This window comes from Nicotiana attenuata, unplaced genomic scaffold, assembly GCF_001879085.1.
Source record: "Nicotiana attenuata strain UT unplaced genomic scaffold, NIATTr2, whole genome shotgun sequence".
Taxonomy (NCBI): Eukaryota; Viridiplantae; Streptophyta; class Magnoliopsida; order Solanales; family Solanaceae; genus Nicotiana; species Nicotiana attenuata.
In genome coordinates this window covers 320,417-335,290 of record NW_017670785.1, presented here as the reverse complement: position 1 = coordinate 335,290, position 14,874 = coordinate 320,417, and the positions used below count along the sequence as shown (strand labels likewise).

Sequence of the window (14,874 nt, the reverse complement as noted above, 5' to 3'; positions counted from 1 at the left end):
CATTGACAATAATTGGAAATTGCATAAAAGGATTCTGAATTTTTGTCCAATTACTAGTCATAAAGGTCAAGATTTAGCTAGTGGTATTGCTAAGTGTTTACTTGAATGGGGAGTGAATAAAGTATTTACTGTGACAGTTGATAATGCGAGTTCTAATGATGTGATGGTTAGAGAGTTATCCAAGCAATTTACTAGATGGAACACTAACTTGATGGAAGGTAAGCATGTGCATGTGAGATGTATGGCTCACATCATCAATCTAGTTGTTCAAGATGGGTTGAGAGATGGGAGTGTGTCTGTTGAACGAATAAGACAAGCTGTTAGGTACATAAGACAATCTCCCGCAAGATGGAAAAAGTTTAAAGAATGTTGTGATCTTGATAGGATAACTTCTAAAAAATCATTGTGCTTGGATGTTCCTACTAGGTGGAACTCCACATATTTGATGTTGAAGGTTGCTACAGTTTATGAGGAAGCCTTTACAAAGTATTGTGATATTGATTATGGTTTGATGTCATGTATTTCTAACTGCATTTGTGAGGATGGACAACCTGCAGGTCCACTTTTAAGTAGTGATTGGGATAGTGTAAGACGTATTGTGAAGTTTCTGGAAATTTTTTATGAACTCACCTTGAAAGTATCAGGTACACTTTATATTACGTCTAATGTGCACTTTCTTGAAATATGTTTTGTTGATTCTTCTTTGAAAGAGTTGATGCAAAATGAAGATGCTTTCTTGAGAGAAATGGCAAAGAATATGAAAGAGAAATTTGACAAGTATTGGGGGATCCACATAAGATGAACAAAATGATTTTTATCTCATGTGTGCTTGATCCACGCCATAAGTTTAATACTCTTTCATTTGCGCTTGGTGCTATGTTTGGAGAAACAGTAGGTTTGAAAATACAAGAGGATGTGAAAACATACATGGATACTTTGTTTAATGTGTATGCAATGAAAAATGGTGGTTCTGGTTCATGTCCATCTTCTCCATCTTCTCCATCTTCTGGTCCATCTTCTGGTCCATCTTCTTCATCATTGCTCTCAAAATTCATGCTAGATTTAAAGAAGCATAAGAAATGTGGCGGAGTTGATTCTAAAACGGAGTTAGATAAATATTTGGGTGAAGATGTTGAGGAAGATCATGAAAAGTTTAACATTCTGGGGTGGTGGAAGTTGAACTCACCAAGATTTCCCACTCTTGCTGAGATGGCACGTGATGTGCTAGCCATTCCGATTTCTAGTGTTGCCTCAGAATCAGCCTTTAGCACCGGCGGACGCATACTTGATCCATTTAGGAGTTCATTGACTCCTAGATTGGTTCAAGCTCTTGTGTGAGTCCAAGATTGGCTTCGGAATGAATCAACAACTCCGGTTAAAATTGAAGAAGATTTAGATAATCTTGAACAACTTGAAGCTGGTAAGCCTATCTTATTACTTGTGTTTAATGTAAATGTATACTTTATTTGTATGTTTATTTAGATTACTTCTAAACTAATTTCTTGTGTTACTATCTTATTATACAGAATTTATGAATACGGGAAGAGAGCCTTGCATTGTCGACATATAGTGATTTCCCATTTGTTGTACAAGCTCAGGTATTCTTGTGATTTCCCATCCTTTACAGTTTATTATTAACAAATTCAATGTAAAACTGAAACCAATAAATTAATGAGCAGTACTATATTGTTATACTCTGTAATGAGCAGTACTACAACAAACTTGTTATACTCTGTTTTGCCCAAGCTATTGATGTTCAAATTCTTTGAGCTGTCTTTTTCTTTCTCTGAAAATGCTCTTTGAATTGTTTGAAATTGCAGATTTTTAACTTGTCTCACACTCCTACTGAGAATCTGAGATTGAAAGCTACATTTGGCCTGGTTGCTGGTTGTGTTGCTGGTTTGTGTTGACTGTTGCGGCTTCCCAAAAGTTGGAACTTGGAACTCTTTTGTTTTGTGTAATCTGTTAAAGAACTGTTGGGACTTTAGTAGTTTGGTTTGTTTTATTTTGCTATGACAGTATGATTTGAAAGACAATTGATTGTGTTTTGTTTGGGGTCTTCAGTTTGGTTTGGTTTAAAACTTTGAAAGACAATTGTTGCATTATGTAATATTTCAGATTGTGGTTTTGTTTGGAGATGAATGGTGTTTACTGTCCAGTAATATTTGTATGGAGAACTGGAGATGAATAGAGTTTTGTTTGCATTCTGAAAATGCTCTTTGGTTCTGTAATGTGTAATATCGTATGTTTCAGATCCATGCCTCTCTTTGTGCAATAAGTAAAGAAAATGAAATGTTGAATTGGACAATAGTGTCCTAAATGTTGTAAGTTGCAACTTGCAAGTATACAGCAAATGATGTTAATCTCCTTTCATATGTGTGTATATTGAACATTGTTAAGTTCGAACAAGTATATGGAAAGTGATTGCTCAATTTGTATTTGGAAAGTGATTGCCAGCATCTGTTTATGTACTTCGAACAAGTACTCCAGTGAGTGACAATCTGATCCGACAATCCGAAAAATTATCCGATCCAAAGTTTAAAATCCGATCCGATCCAATGTTAATTCGGATCGGATTTGGATTGCCCTTTTCAGAATCCTAAATCCGAAATCCGAATCCGAAATATGCTAATTCCGATCCAATCCGATCTGTGCACAGCCCTACTTCGGGGATGGTTGTTGATATTTCCTCACTATTTCGATGTTATACTTGAACTCAGTCATGTATTTTCCACTATTTTTGAAACTCAACCAAGTTATTTTGCTTTAACACTTGAAATGATATTTCTAATACTATTTTTGGGCTGAGCATCATGTTTTACCGTTGCCCGAGGGGCTTATGTGATTTTAGACTGAGTAAGGCCGAGAGCCTTAGTTGTGAGGATACTTCTGGGTCGGGTTGCACGCCGCAGTAGTGTAATACTGATACTGATATGAGGCTGAGGACCTAGAATTGATGCCACGAGATGGCTTGATATTGCGCTTGGGCTGTAGGAGCCCCTTCGGAGTTTGTACACACCCCTAGTGAGCGCCGTCGACGTTAAATGGATCGGGCTGTACGTCGCAGCGTGGAGGGGGCTGCACGCCGCAGCGGTATTTGTATTGTGTTATGTGTTTACTTTATCTCATTTGTCTGCCATTATCTGTTTTTGTGCTACTCCTTGCAATAATCACCTGATATTCTGTTATTATCTGATAATTGAGTGTTGTGCCCGAGGGGCGGAATTCTGTGCATATCGGCACTAAATATTTTGAAATTATTTCGCAACTGTTGAAAAGACCATTTTCAAAAAGAGACTTAAACTGAGTCAAGTTATTTCTAAAGATTTCACAGCTTCACTACTTTACTCAAAAGGGGTTTCTCTGCTTCTATACAGCATGATGATCTGTTATACGTGATTTCTTATTGCTCAGTTATTATTTACTTTTATTACTCACTGATTTGGAGTACTCACTTTACTCCCTGCACCTCATGTGCAGATGCAGGTATTTGTTCACCCGGTAGCGGGTTTTAAGCTGGTTGGAGATTCTTTCATCGTAGCTGAGCAAGGTGACCGCCAGCGTTCGCGGCACCGGATTTCTTCCTTTGATTCTAAATTCTATTCCGTATATTACTGGCTCAGTAGTTGTATTTAGACTCTTCTAGATGCTCGTGACTTGTGACACCCCGGTTTTGGCTGCGTTTGGGTTGTACTCCCGCCTATTATTATTATAAAATCATATTTAGACTGCTTATTCATGTTTAAACATTTTAGAAAAGGAAGTTTGAGTTGGTTGGCTGGCCTCGTCTTCACGAGAGGCGCCATCACGACCGGAGCGGGGTTTGGGTCGTGACAAACACTTCCTCTCAAGCTAGTGAGAGATGATTTCACTACACCTAGCTTGTCTCGAAAAAACTGGAACTGGTCCTTGCCAAGAGCCTTTGTATGAACAACTGCTAGTTGGTCCTTGGACCTATCAAACTGTGCAATCAATTGTCCTTGGGCAACCTTCTCTCTGACAAAGTGATAATCAAGTTCTAGCATGCATTACTGGATTTGTAGTCATGTATAGAGCACTCAAGTTGTCACATAATAAGACAGGATCGGTCTTGATATACATTCCAATGTCATGTAGAATATAGCTTATCTAGGTAAGCTCAGCTGCAGTTGCTGCCAGTGCTCTATACTCAGCTTCAGCACTTGACCTTGCAACAGTATTCTGCTTCCTTGATGACCAGGAGACACAATTTGCACCAAGATATATACTGTATCCAGTAGTAGACCTCCTTGTAATGGTACACCCTACCCAGTCTGCATCTGAGAAACCATACAGCTGGAAGGAAGACTGTGATATGATTTTTAGTCCATGGTCGATGGTTCCTTTGACATACCTTAATATTCTTTTTACTGCCTGAAGATGCATGCCGTTAGGATTCTGCATGAATTGACTTGCAAGATTAACATCATGAGTAATGTCTGGTCTTGTGAGTGTGAGATACTGCAAACTTCCTACAATGCTTCTGTAGACTGAGGGATCAATTGCTTTGCCCACTGCTTCTTGTGGGCCATGCTTCTGAGCTAGTGGAGTATGCCTTGTTTTCACATTTTCCATATCCACTCCTCTAAGCAGATCACTTGCATATTTGCTTTGGTTCAAGTAGATTCCTCTAGGAAAATAGCTCACTTCAATACCTAAAAAGTAACTCAAAGGTCCAATCCTTCATAGCAAATTCATGCCCCAGCTTTTGCACTACTTCCACTATCTGCCTTGAGTTGCTTCCTGTTACAATTATATCATCTACATATAACAAAAGTAATATTGTTCCTTCTGCATCATGAAGAGTAAATAGAGAGGAATCAGCTCTACTGCATTTGAAACCAATATGAAGCAGAAATAGGCTAAATCTCTCAAACCAAGCTCTAGGAGCTTGTTTGAGACCATATAGGGCCTTTTTCAGAAGATAAACATGATCAGGATATATTGGATCAATGAAGCCTGGTGGTTGAGACATATAGACTTCTTCTTGTAGGTGACCATGTAGAAAGGCATTCTTAACATCTATTTGCCTAATGGGCCAATGTAGAGTGACTGCAACAGAGAGCATAAATATGATAGTTGTAGCTTTAACTACTGGACTGAAGGTTTCTTCAAAGTCAGTACCTTCAAGTTGTGAGTACCCTTTAGCAACTAGCCTTGCTTTATGTCTTTCTATTGATCCATCTGGTTTCATCTTTGTTTTAAACACCCATTTAGATCCTACTACATTCATTGTTGGAGTTCTAGGAACTAGTATCCAAGTTTCATTTTGATGTAATGCTACTAATTCTTCTTGAATAGCTTTAAACCAGTGAGGAAAACTAAGAGCTTCTTTTATAATTTTTGGTTCTTCTGATTTTGTTTGTACAGTAGCTAGTGAGGTATGAGTAATAGGAAGAGACTTAGCTTTGAATCTGGTGATCATTTTATGTCCTTGATCAGTGATTGCAGGTTCAACTTGAACTGTGTTTTCTACTTCTGTTGGAGGTGCTTCAAGCTGGTCATTGAAGTAGTGTGACAAGTCCACTTCTAGTTGCAATCCTCTTAGGTCTGCCACTGAGTACTACATAGGTGTTTCATCTAAGTGAGAGAACTCTGAGTGCAATTCATTAGTATCTGAGTTTTGCATGTCTGCAGATAGCTCAGTAATACTATGTGTGACCTCAACAACTTCATCATGATCAGACCCAACAGCATCTTTGTGATCAGCAGTTGGAGCAGCAGTTAGAACAGACTCAACACCATCACTTTGATCAGCTACAGTATCATGGACAGCTCTCAACACAGTACCTTGATTATTTGAAGTATTAGCTGCAGCATCATCATCATGATCAGCTCTCAACATTTCCCCTACAGCAGTAGAGTCTGACGAACCAGACTCAGTCTGTGATTCTGAGAAAAATTCAAAGAAGGTGGCCATATGACTAGAGTCATTTGGTGCACTGTCAGTCCTGTTTTCCTGCATATAAGGAAGTGTTAGTTCATCAAAGACAAAATGTTTTGACACAAAGACCTTCCATGTGGTTGGATGATAGCACCTATATCCTTTATGCAGACTGTTGTAACCAATGAACACACATGGATATGACTTAGGTAAGAACTTGTGTTTTCCCTTTAAGTAAGGGAAACATCTGCATCCAAACACTTTTAAACTGTTATAATCAGGGTGTGAGCCATGTAATTTATGAAATGGTGTTTCCTTCTTAAGTATAGATGATGGCAATCTATTTATCAGAAAAACTGTTGTGAGAAATGTTTCAGTCCATAAATACAAGGGTAATCTAGCATGTAGTAGTAGTGTCAATCCAGTTTCTACTACATATCTATGTTTCCTTTCTGCAATGCCATTTTGCTCAAGGGTGTGAGGGCAGGAAATATGCCTTACAATGCCACAGTCTTCTAAATACTTAACAAATTCTGAGCTTGAAAATTCACCTCCACCATCACATTGAAAAATATTGATATTCTTTGAATACTGTTTTTCAACCATTTTGTGAAATTTGACAAATGTTTCAAAGAAATCAGATTTTCTTTTTAAAGGATACAACCAAGTATATCTACTATGATTATCAACAAATAAAGCATAGTATTTCATATGTTGGGAAGATTCAACAGGAGAAGGACCCCATAAGTCACAGTGAATTTTCAATAGAGGTTCATTCTCAACTTTATTTCTCAATTTGAATGGCAGTTTACAACCTTTTCCCATTTGAAAACTAACACAAACAATAGGAGTTTTATTCCAACATGTGACATTGATAACTTTATTGTTACTAAGTACTTATAAGGACCTAGAATTTGGATGCCCAAGTCTGGCATGCCAAATATCACTAGAGTTTCTCATTGTCTGTGTTGCACTTAAGACGAGCAGGTTGTCCACCTTCAAGGAATATATCTCTCCTCTTTTAGCACCCTTGGCCATCAGTTTCCTGTCTTCTTGTCCTTTACAACAAAAGATGATTCATCAAACTCAATAGGACAACAATTATCTCTAGTAATCTTACTTACAGATAGCAGATTCTTTTTGAGCTTAGGAACTACTAGCACTTCACTCTTCCTTAAACTAGAAATTGTTCCTTTCCAAACATGTGTGATATCGAATTGTTGTCCATTTCCTACTATAATTTTATCATTTTCATTGTAAGGTTTAAGGTTAGATAAGTTACCTGAATTGTTGGTCATGCGAGTGCTTGCTCCAGAATCCATATAGTGAGCATTATCTCCACCATTCTGACTGTTTACATTGAGTGTGGCAAGAGCCTGTGGCAACTCTTCTAGTGCTTGATAGGAGAAGTCCCATATGTAGAAGCACTTTATTGCAGTGTGATTGTTCCTGCCACATATCTGACATGCTGATGATCCTGTGGTTTCATGTCCCTTAGCAACATTTCCAGATCCTTGATTGTTTTGATGATTGTTCTGTCCGGCAGGCCTAAAACCTCTACCTCTTGAACTGTAGTTCATGTTACCTCTTCTTCCTCTACATCTGTTGTTGTATGTCCTTTGTGCTGCAAATGCCATATTGTGATTCACTTGTTGTGAATCATCTCCTTCATCCTCTCATAGATCAAAACCTCTTAAAGAAGTAACCAACTGACTCAGAGTTGGATAAGGTGCTTTGCCAAGCATTACTGTCCTAAAAGTTTTGTATTTAGGACCCAAACCTCTAGCAAAGTTAATTACCTTGCTATCATCATCGACAGGCTTATGTATGGAAGCCAAGCCATCGCAAATACCTTTGAATTCCTTCAAGATATTCATCGATAGTTCTACTGCCAAGCTTGATGGTTTGAAATTGTTGCTTCAACTGGAATTCCTTGTCTTTTGTTGCCTGCAGATAGGTTTCTTCCAGGTATTCCTACATCTATTTAATAGTCATGCATCCCACAATGAGATACATACTTTCTTCTGACATTGTACCTGATATCCAACTCCTTAACAACACATTCTTTTCAGCCCAATCAGCAGCAGTACTGTCTTTGTCAACTCCCTTGCCACTATTTTTAACGCTGCTTTCACTGGTGCCTTCTACGTTTATAATTTCTGGCTTTCCTTCAATGAGATAGTTCAACCTCATCACTTGTATAAGTTGCATCATTTGTGTTCTCCATATCAAGTAGTTCGAAGGCTTCAACTTCACAGGGCATGATGCAATGAGATGATGAAGAGAGGCTGTTGAAAAGGTGTTGGAAGCCATATGAGAAGGATTGATATTGTGTAGTAGGGACTGGATTTTGGCAGCGGAATTTGCTTCAAAGAAGCTCTGATACCATGTAGAAAATATGGTGCAGAGACAGTGTCAAGAAGGCAGTATATTGATCGATTTATTAATACATGAGTCCTATGTATTTATACAGTCTTTCATACTGTATTTTCGGCTATATTACATAGACTAGGACTCTTCTAGGATAGCTAATACAAGGAGTCCTAGTTCTTCTAAACTAGGACTAGCTAATTACATAGTTATCAGATTGTTAGCCTGGTCATTATCTTCAACAGTTATTTGAGCTACAAATTGGCTTAAATAAATGAGGTAATTACTTGAGCATTTTTGCTGCTTCCTTAAGTTTTTAGAGCATCCTAAAAATTCCTTCGGAATTTGATAAACAACTAGACTATCCTGAAGCTATAATATATTAAGAATATTCTGGTTCTCAGGCATTGCTATAATATTTCATGTTTGTCACTTAAAAAAGACAGTCAATTTATTGACAGTTAGAATTGAGTGCAAGCTTAAGGACACAAGGGTATGATCTAGCGGTCAATGAAGTGGATAAAATTTAAAAATCATTTCCATCAACTAAAGCTTTAGTGTGCAGAGTTGTTCGGTATCTATACTGGTGAGAGATAACAGATACTCCATGAGAAATAACAGATAGTCGATGATGCACGCAAATTGGTCCGGACAATTAAAAAAATACAATTACTTAGATATTTCTATATTGACCATGAGCACAATATCTTTATATAAAAACATATTATTATTACATTTGGTTATCTTTCAAGGTTATGTGGTTCCTTAAATTTCATATAAAACATTGGTTTCGTTTTTTTTTTTTTTTGAACCTTTGACGTAGTTACTATCGAAGTTTGTGACAAATCTATAACCTTCACCGATTAGATAAATTTTCATAAAACATTATCTTTTAATAGTAATTAGTCATCTATAGTTACCCTTTGCTATATTACAGAATATAGATACATTTTCTGTGGTTATAAGATGTATAAGCTATTGTATTCATGAATACAATAACAAAATTTGGCGTGAATCAGAGAAATCCAGCTAATCAGTTATTATATTAGAGTGTTTTCGACTATATTCATGAAGTGAAACATGGAATTACTATGGGAGGTAAAAATTCCTCCTTTTAATATTCCTTGATCCATTGCATACCTTTAACTTACTACAGTATTTAACTCTCTTTAGGAGTTGGAAACAAGAATATGTCCAATTTTTCATACAATGAATTAAACACTCAAAATAATTTCTTCATTACGTTCCCGGCATTATTAATCCTTGCATAACTAATCTCTATATTACAATTTTTGTATAACTTGTTTCTAAACCAAACAACCCCTAAGGTTTCGAGTTCCAAATTCTACCACGATAATTTGATTTACCGCATTCAAAATTAATTATTTGTACTTATTAAATGTGTTTTAACACACATATACATGATTCTGAGCCAAAGCTACATCCGCGCTAATAAGATAGTTACAAAGCCAAATAACATAACCATGAACATTGTTGAGTTAAGGTCAGCAGGACAAAAAGGCCTTCCTCAATTAACATCAAGTGATCAATTACAGTTTCTTCTATACCGACGAGGAAAGGACAAAAAAAAAACAATCTGGAGTGTAAGTATGCAAATGAACACTCTCATTCCTAAATTTTTCTTATTCACACTTCAAAATTGGACAGTAATGAAGATCATGGGAACAAATGTATCAGTACACTGGAATTATCTAACCGGCAGCCCATATCCAGAACATAATTAGAGAAGATATGGAAATCGTTATCCAGCTGAGGAAGGAAAATGCAACTGATAACTGGTACTTGGTGCATTCCTCGCCAAAACTGCAGCCTCCCAAGTCGTGAAAGTACAGCACCGTTATGCCAGCTGAAGAAGCTGCTGCAGCGAGCGTTAGTATTGCTGTACACTGCAAGTAAATACATTCCAAAGAGATCGATAAGAGAATTAGTAAAAACATATAGTATGCTTCTTGTATATTTAGAGCGTACTGTCATTCTGCAGATACTAACCCAGTCTCCAACTACAAAGAGGCTCAGTAAAACATGATTGTGGAAAGCCTTCTTCTTTGCCAGGAAATAGGCGTCCAAAAAGGCAAGTCCGATACTCCAGATAACTTGCAAAGCCATTGAAGCAATTAAGTAGCTGCAATAAATGACATGCATATGAAAATCATCAAATTCCAGTAGTCTATTATCATATGAACACAGTAGTCTGGGAAAATGACAGAGTAATCATAACAACAACAACAACAACAACAACAACAACAACAATCCAGTATAATCCCACTTAGTGGGGTCTGGGGAGGGCAGTGTGTACGCAGACCTTACCCCTACCCTGGGGTAGAGAGGCTGTTTCCAAATAGACCTCCGGCATCCTTCCCTCCAAGAACTTCCCACCTTGCTCTTGGGGAGACTCGAACTCACAACCTCTCGGTTGGAAGTGGGGGTTGCTTACCAGCAGAGCAATTGGACATATAGATATTATGATATATCAACAATCAAAACATGTACTATTTAAAAAATTTCACTTGAACAGAATACAAGACTATGCATAAGTCACTGGTGTCTTTAACATGTATAACTCACAAAATGACTGAAATTAGTAAGGTTCAATAACTAATTGAGATAAACTATTTCATAAATCAAGGGAGACCACTTGCTGGAAGACATGAGTTATGAGGTTATAAAATGGCCATCCGCTAAGTTACTAGGACTCTTCACTTTCCATGCCGCACCCGTATCAACACGACGTGGGTGTTGGTGTGGGATCCGTACCAGATCTAGTCAACTGATTTTGGGTACTTTGGCCAAAATCAACGGAGAAATTCAGGACAAATACGATGATTTCTGGAGTCAAAACAAAGGCTAGGGTGAAGCTGAAGAAAATGGAGTACCTTGTATATAGAAATTTTAATGTCAGTCCTTCCCTTTTATCTCCTTCTCAAATTCTCCTCTTAATTTATACTTTCTCCTTCTCGGAATACCTTGTAAGTTTTTCACATAATGTCTCTCATATTAGACATATTATATAACTCTATTTTTAGATATTTAAATTATTTTTAGTCGAATCCTCGCGCCCGTGTTCCTACCTGGATACGTATCCCCGAATCATAAAATTTAAATCATTAAGGATCCGACCTCTAGATCCGCACCCGGATGGTACATCCCACCCGAGTCAGAGCAACTTAGGCCATTAGTGCTTAATGAAGGTTATTTATTTATTTTCCCCTACTCTTGGTTGTTTCTATGGTTTCCACTCTTTTTGCATAGTGTTTCCAGTAAAAGATATTGGCTAAAGAGTAGTACGGCTAAAGACTAGATTGAATGATACATATCAAGCCTTCCACATCATGTCTAAGTTTGAGCTTTCATCGTTCCTTACATGTCTAAGTTCACTGAACATGTAGCATTATAAACGACTTCCAACCTAGTTCTTGACATCAGCCAATATATTGACAGTGGCAGCTTATGCAGAGCCAAGCTGTCAAGGACAACAACAACAACAACAACAAACCCAGTTTAATCCCATAAATGGGGTCAAAGTTGTCAACGACAACAACAACAAAAAATTCAGTGAGTTTCTACAAGTGGATTTGGGGAGGATAGTGTGTATGCAGACCTTACCCTCCGGGAGGGCATAAAGGTTGTTTCCGATAGACCCTCGGCTAGAGAGTACATGAAAAGAAGTATTGGCCACAAGTTGTCAAGAGTCATTTTAGAAGCTTTTATCCCTTCACTAAACTTTAAAGCTTTATTAATATACGGGTGATTTCCATTTTATCCAGTTTTACAAGAAGGAGTATTTGATATACTTCCACCAGTACAAGTTGAAAACCAAAACTGGAGACAAAGTTAAAAGAGTTTATAAGGTCTAGGTACACAAGAAATTACTGTACAATTTGCATTTAAATTATTTCACAACACCAAAAAAGTTGTTTAGGCTGATACTCGAACCTACATTTTTAGACTGGGTTTCGCATTAGAGAGAACAACCGGTAACAGTTTGGGCATCAACGGCCATTGATAAGGCCAGGTTCTACCTACAGCTAGTAGTCAGTTGGATCAAAAGAACAAACTTTTACTTTTTTGATATGCCAAAGTCCAACTCCCCGGACACCCTTACCCAGGAGCCAAACTGTGGCTTTTCCCGGTTTGCCCATGTGACTTGAACCCCTGACCTTATGATTGGAAGTGGAAGGTCCTTTCCTAGGCTATGCCTCCCTTATCAGATCAAAACAACAAATTTTCGTAACTTTATTAGAACAAATAGGATTATAAGTTCAATCGCCCTAACTCGTTAGATATTGGTACAATGTTACAACATTTAATCTTATGAATCTCTAGAAGTAACCTAATACATTAAGTTACATTCTCTATAATGCTCAACATGTCCAGGAAACTGCTATTTATATACTTTTCTAGTTGACCAAAGACACCAAAATAAAAAAGGAAAAAGGAAAAAGAAGATATATTCTGAACCAAATGGCTAAGGAGCTTTGCTAATAGGAGATGCTTTGTTATCAAAAGTTAGCTATTCCTTTTCAGTTCATCACACAAGAAAAGAGATACAAACCAACTGTTCTCTCGTATTCTGGGATTTCTGATAAGGAAATTGAATAGTCATCATTATGTTAATCAAGACTAGCATCACGCTAAAGGAACTAATGGACAAATTCTTGAAAGTTCTGATGTCACTTTCTTCTCATGAGCCATGAAAGTGTTTGGGTTTTTGTATTGAATCATTGAGTTCATTTTTAGACTAAGACAGGCCTAAATCCTTGGGAAGATGCAGTAATAGTGTTGAAACTATGTTGACAATTTTGAACAGTAGGCCGAGAATTTCCGTTAGGTTCACAATCTGTTATCTTATTGATAAACGGAGAAAAAATTTCAATGATACAGCAATAATGCAATGAGCACAAAAGATAGTTGACAATAAATGTTGTGGGCTGTGGACAAATTGATGTTGCACACACACTCAAACGCTGAATTATGGAATCAATACGTTGATGAGTACACTGTGGCTCAAACTTATAGCTCCTGAGGAGGGGGTTCATGAGTAGACTAAATGCATCATACTCTTACAATGATTTTCAGAAGAGAAGGTTGAAGATAAAACCTATTGAGATAAAATCGTCTCTCTGTCAACTCTAAAAGTTCGCATTATGTTAAGTTAGGGTTGTTCGAATGCTTCAATTATGCCTCTTATTTCTATTCTTTATTAATTTTGCTTACGTGAGATTTGCAGAGTATAGACTGTCCAAAGCTTGGATAAAGGAGGAGAGCTAGGTCGGCAGTTATTGTAAAAATATTCATACTATGATGAATCCTAGAATAGAGCAGAATGAATACAGAGGATTCATAGAGGCAGCCCCAACTAATTTAGGTTCGAGGCATAGTCGATTGATATATATAAGTTTTTTGTTAATTGTCCTTGAGGAAAGAAGACTGAGCTTTCTAAAGTTTTAGACCTTTACGAGCTTGAAGCATTTGAAACTCAACAAATTTTTACTGGCACTAGACTCCCTTCTGCTACACTAGACTTCATAAAGATTAACAAGGTAAACACTATTTGTACACCTATCAAAGTAGCAAAACAATGACAAGAATTGCATCAAGATTTAAAAGAAACTGAGAATTGGCTTAGTTGATTCTACATTCGTATACTGATTCAAACATGAATTCCTCACCAAATAAAGGGTCCAAAAAAATTTAAAAAACAAGAGCAACCCGGTGCACTAAGCTCCCGCTATGCGCAGGGTCCGGAAAAGGGCCGGAGTCTATTGTATCTCACCCCGCATTTCTGCAAGAGGCTGTTTCCATAGCTCGAACCCGTGACCTCATGGTCACATGGCAGCAACTTTACCAGTTACGCCAAGACTCCCCAAATAATAGGTCCAAACAACTCACCTAATTGATAATTTGAGTAAAGGTAGCTGACTAATTCTCAAAAGAAATAGGAGTAATGAGCTAAACGAAATTATTCATTTGTTGAAATAGTTCATCAATACAAGTAAATTACACTACAAAAACAAATACATAAATGATAAAAGGAAAGGAAGAAGTACCAAAAAGCTGTGACATTGAAGAAATTTTTAGAAGTAACCATTGAAGCAATTGAACCAGCAGCAAAAAAGCACTGAGCCATCCTCAGAAATAGCCCAATCAAAGTTCCCGGTGTACCAGCAAAATCCCTCATTTGTATATCTCCTCAAACTTAAATCAACTTTTACCCTTCTTGATGGGTTAAAAAAAGCAACCCAACTAAGAAAAAACTATCCAAAGAACCTTTCTTTAACCATTTCTGAAGCAAATTCAAACACAAATTTGAGTTATTGATAAAGTAACTACCAAATACTATGACTTTTCTCCTACAAACTGATGAATCAAGAAACTTCAGCTACTTTTCTATAACCCCTTAAAAATTTACCAAAATAAAGGTGCCTTCTTGAGCTAGAAAAAAAAAAAAAAAAAAAAAACACCAAGTTAAAGATTTTGATACCCCAGATGCTAAAATTCAAGAATCTATAAGAGAATTTGCCTATTTGGAAAAAGGTACAATGAGGTAAGAGATGGGTGAGGTGTTTTTTTTTTTGGGGGGG

At 37.2% G+C, this 14,874-nt stretch overlaps 2 protein-coding genes across 2 annotated transcripts; both read right to left on the bottom strand.

Annotated features, from left to right (window-relative positions):
• Positions 1-4,128: 4,128 nt before the first annotated feature.
• Positions 4,129-4,593, bottom strand: LOC109243311 (uncharacterized mitochondrial protein AtMg00810-like). The gene has a single exon (XM_019410218.1). It carries the CDS (start codon positions 4,591-4,593, stop codon positions 4,129-4,131), a length of 465 nt encoding a protein of 154 aa, XP_019265763.1.
• Positions 4,594-9,725: 5,132 nt separating this feature from the next.
• LOC109243316 (CASP-like protein 5B3) lies at positions 9,726-14,862 on the bottom strand. The gene is made up of 3 exons (XM_019410224.1): positions 14,341-14,862; positions 10,283-10,415; positions 9,726-10,179 (listed from the first exon to the last, which is right to left on the bottom strand). The coding sequence occupies exons 1-3, from the start codon at positions 14,469-14,471 to the stop codon at positions 9,985-9,987; spliced, it is 459 nt and encodes a 152-aa protein (XP_019265769.1). The 5' UTR covers positions 14,472-14,862; the 3' UTR covers positions 9,726-9,984.
• Positions 14,863-14,874: the final 12 nt, after the last annotated feature.

Excerpts from the sequence above, each read along its gene's own strand:
- LOC109243311 (XM_019410218.1), bottom strand. The coding sequence starts at position 4,593 with ATGGAAAATGTGAAAACAAGGCATACTCCACTAGCTCAGAAGCATGGC.
- LOC109243316 (XM_019410224.1), bottom strand. The coding sequence starts at position 14,471 with ATGAGGGATTTTGCTGGTACACCGGGAACTTTGATTGGGCTATTTCTG. Across the intron at positions 10,416-14,340 it reads TTCAATGTCACAGCTTTTTG|CTACTTAATTGCTTCAATGG; the intron begins GTACTTCTTCCT and ends CATTTATTGCAG. Across the intron at positions 10,180-10,282 it reads TCTTTGTAGTTGGAGACTGG|TGTACAGCAATACTAACGCT; the intron begins GTTAGTATCTGC and ends ATTTACTTGCAG.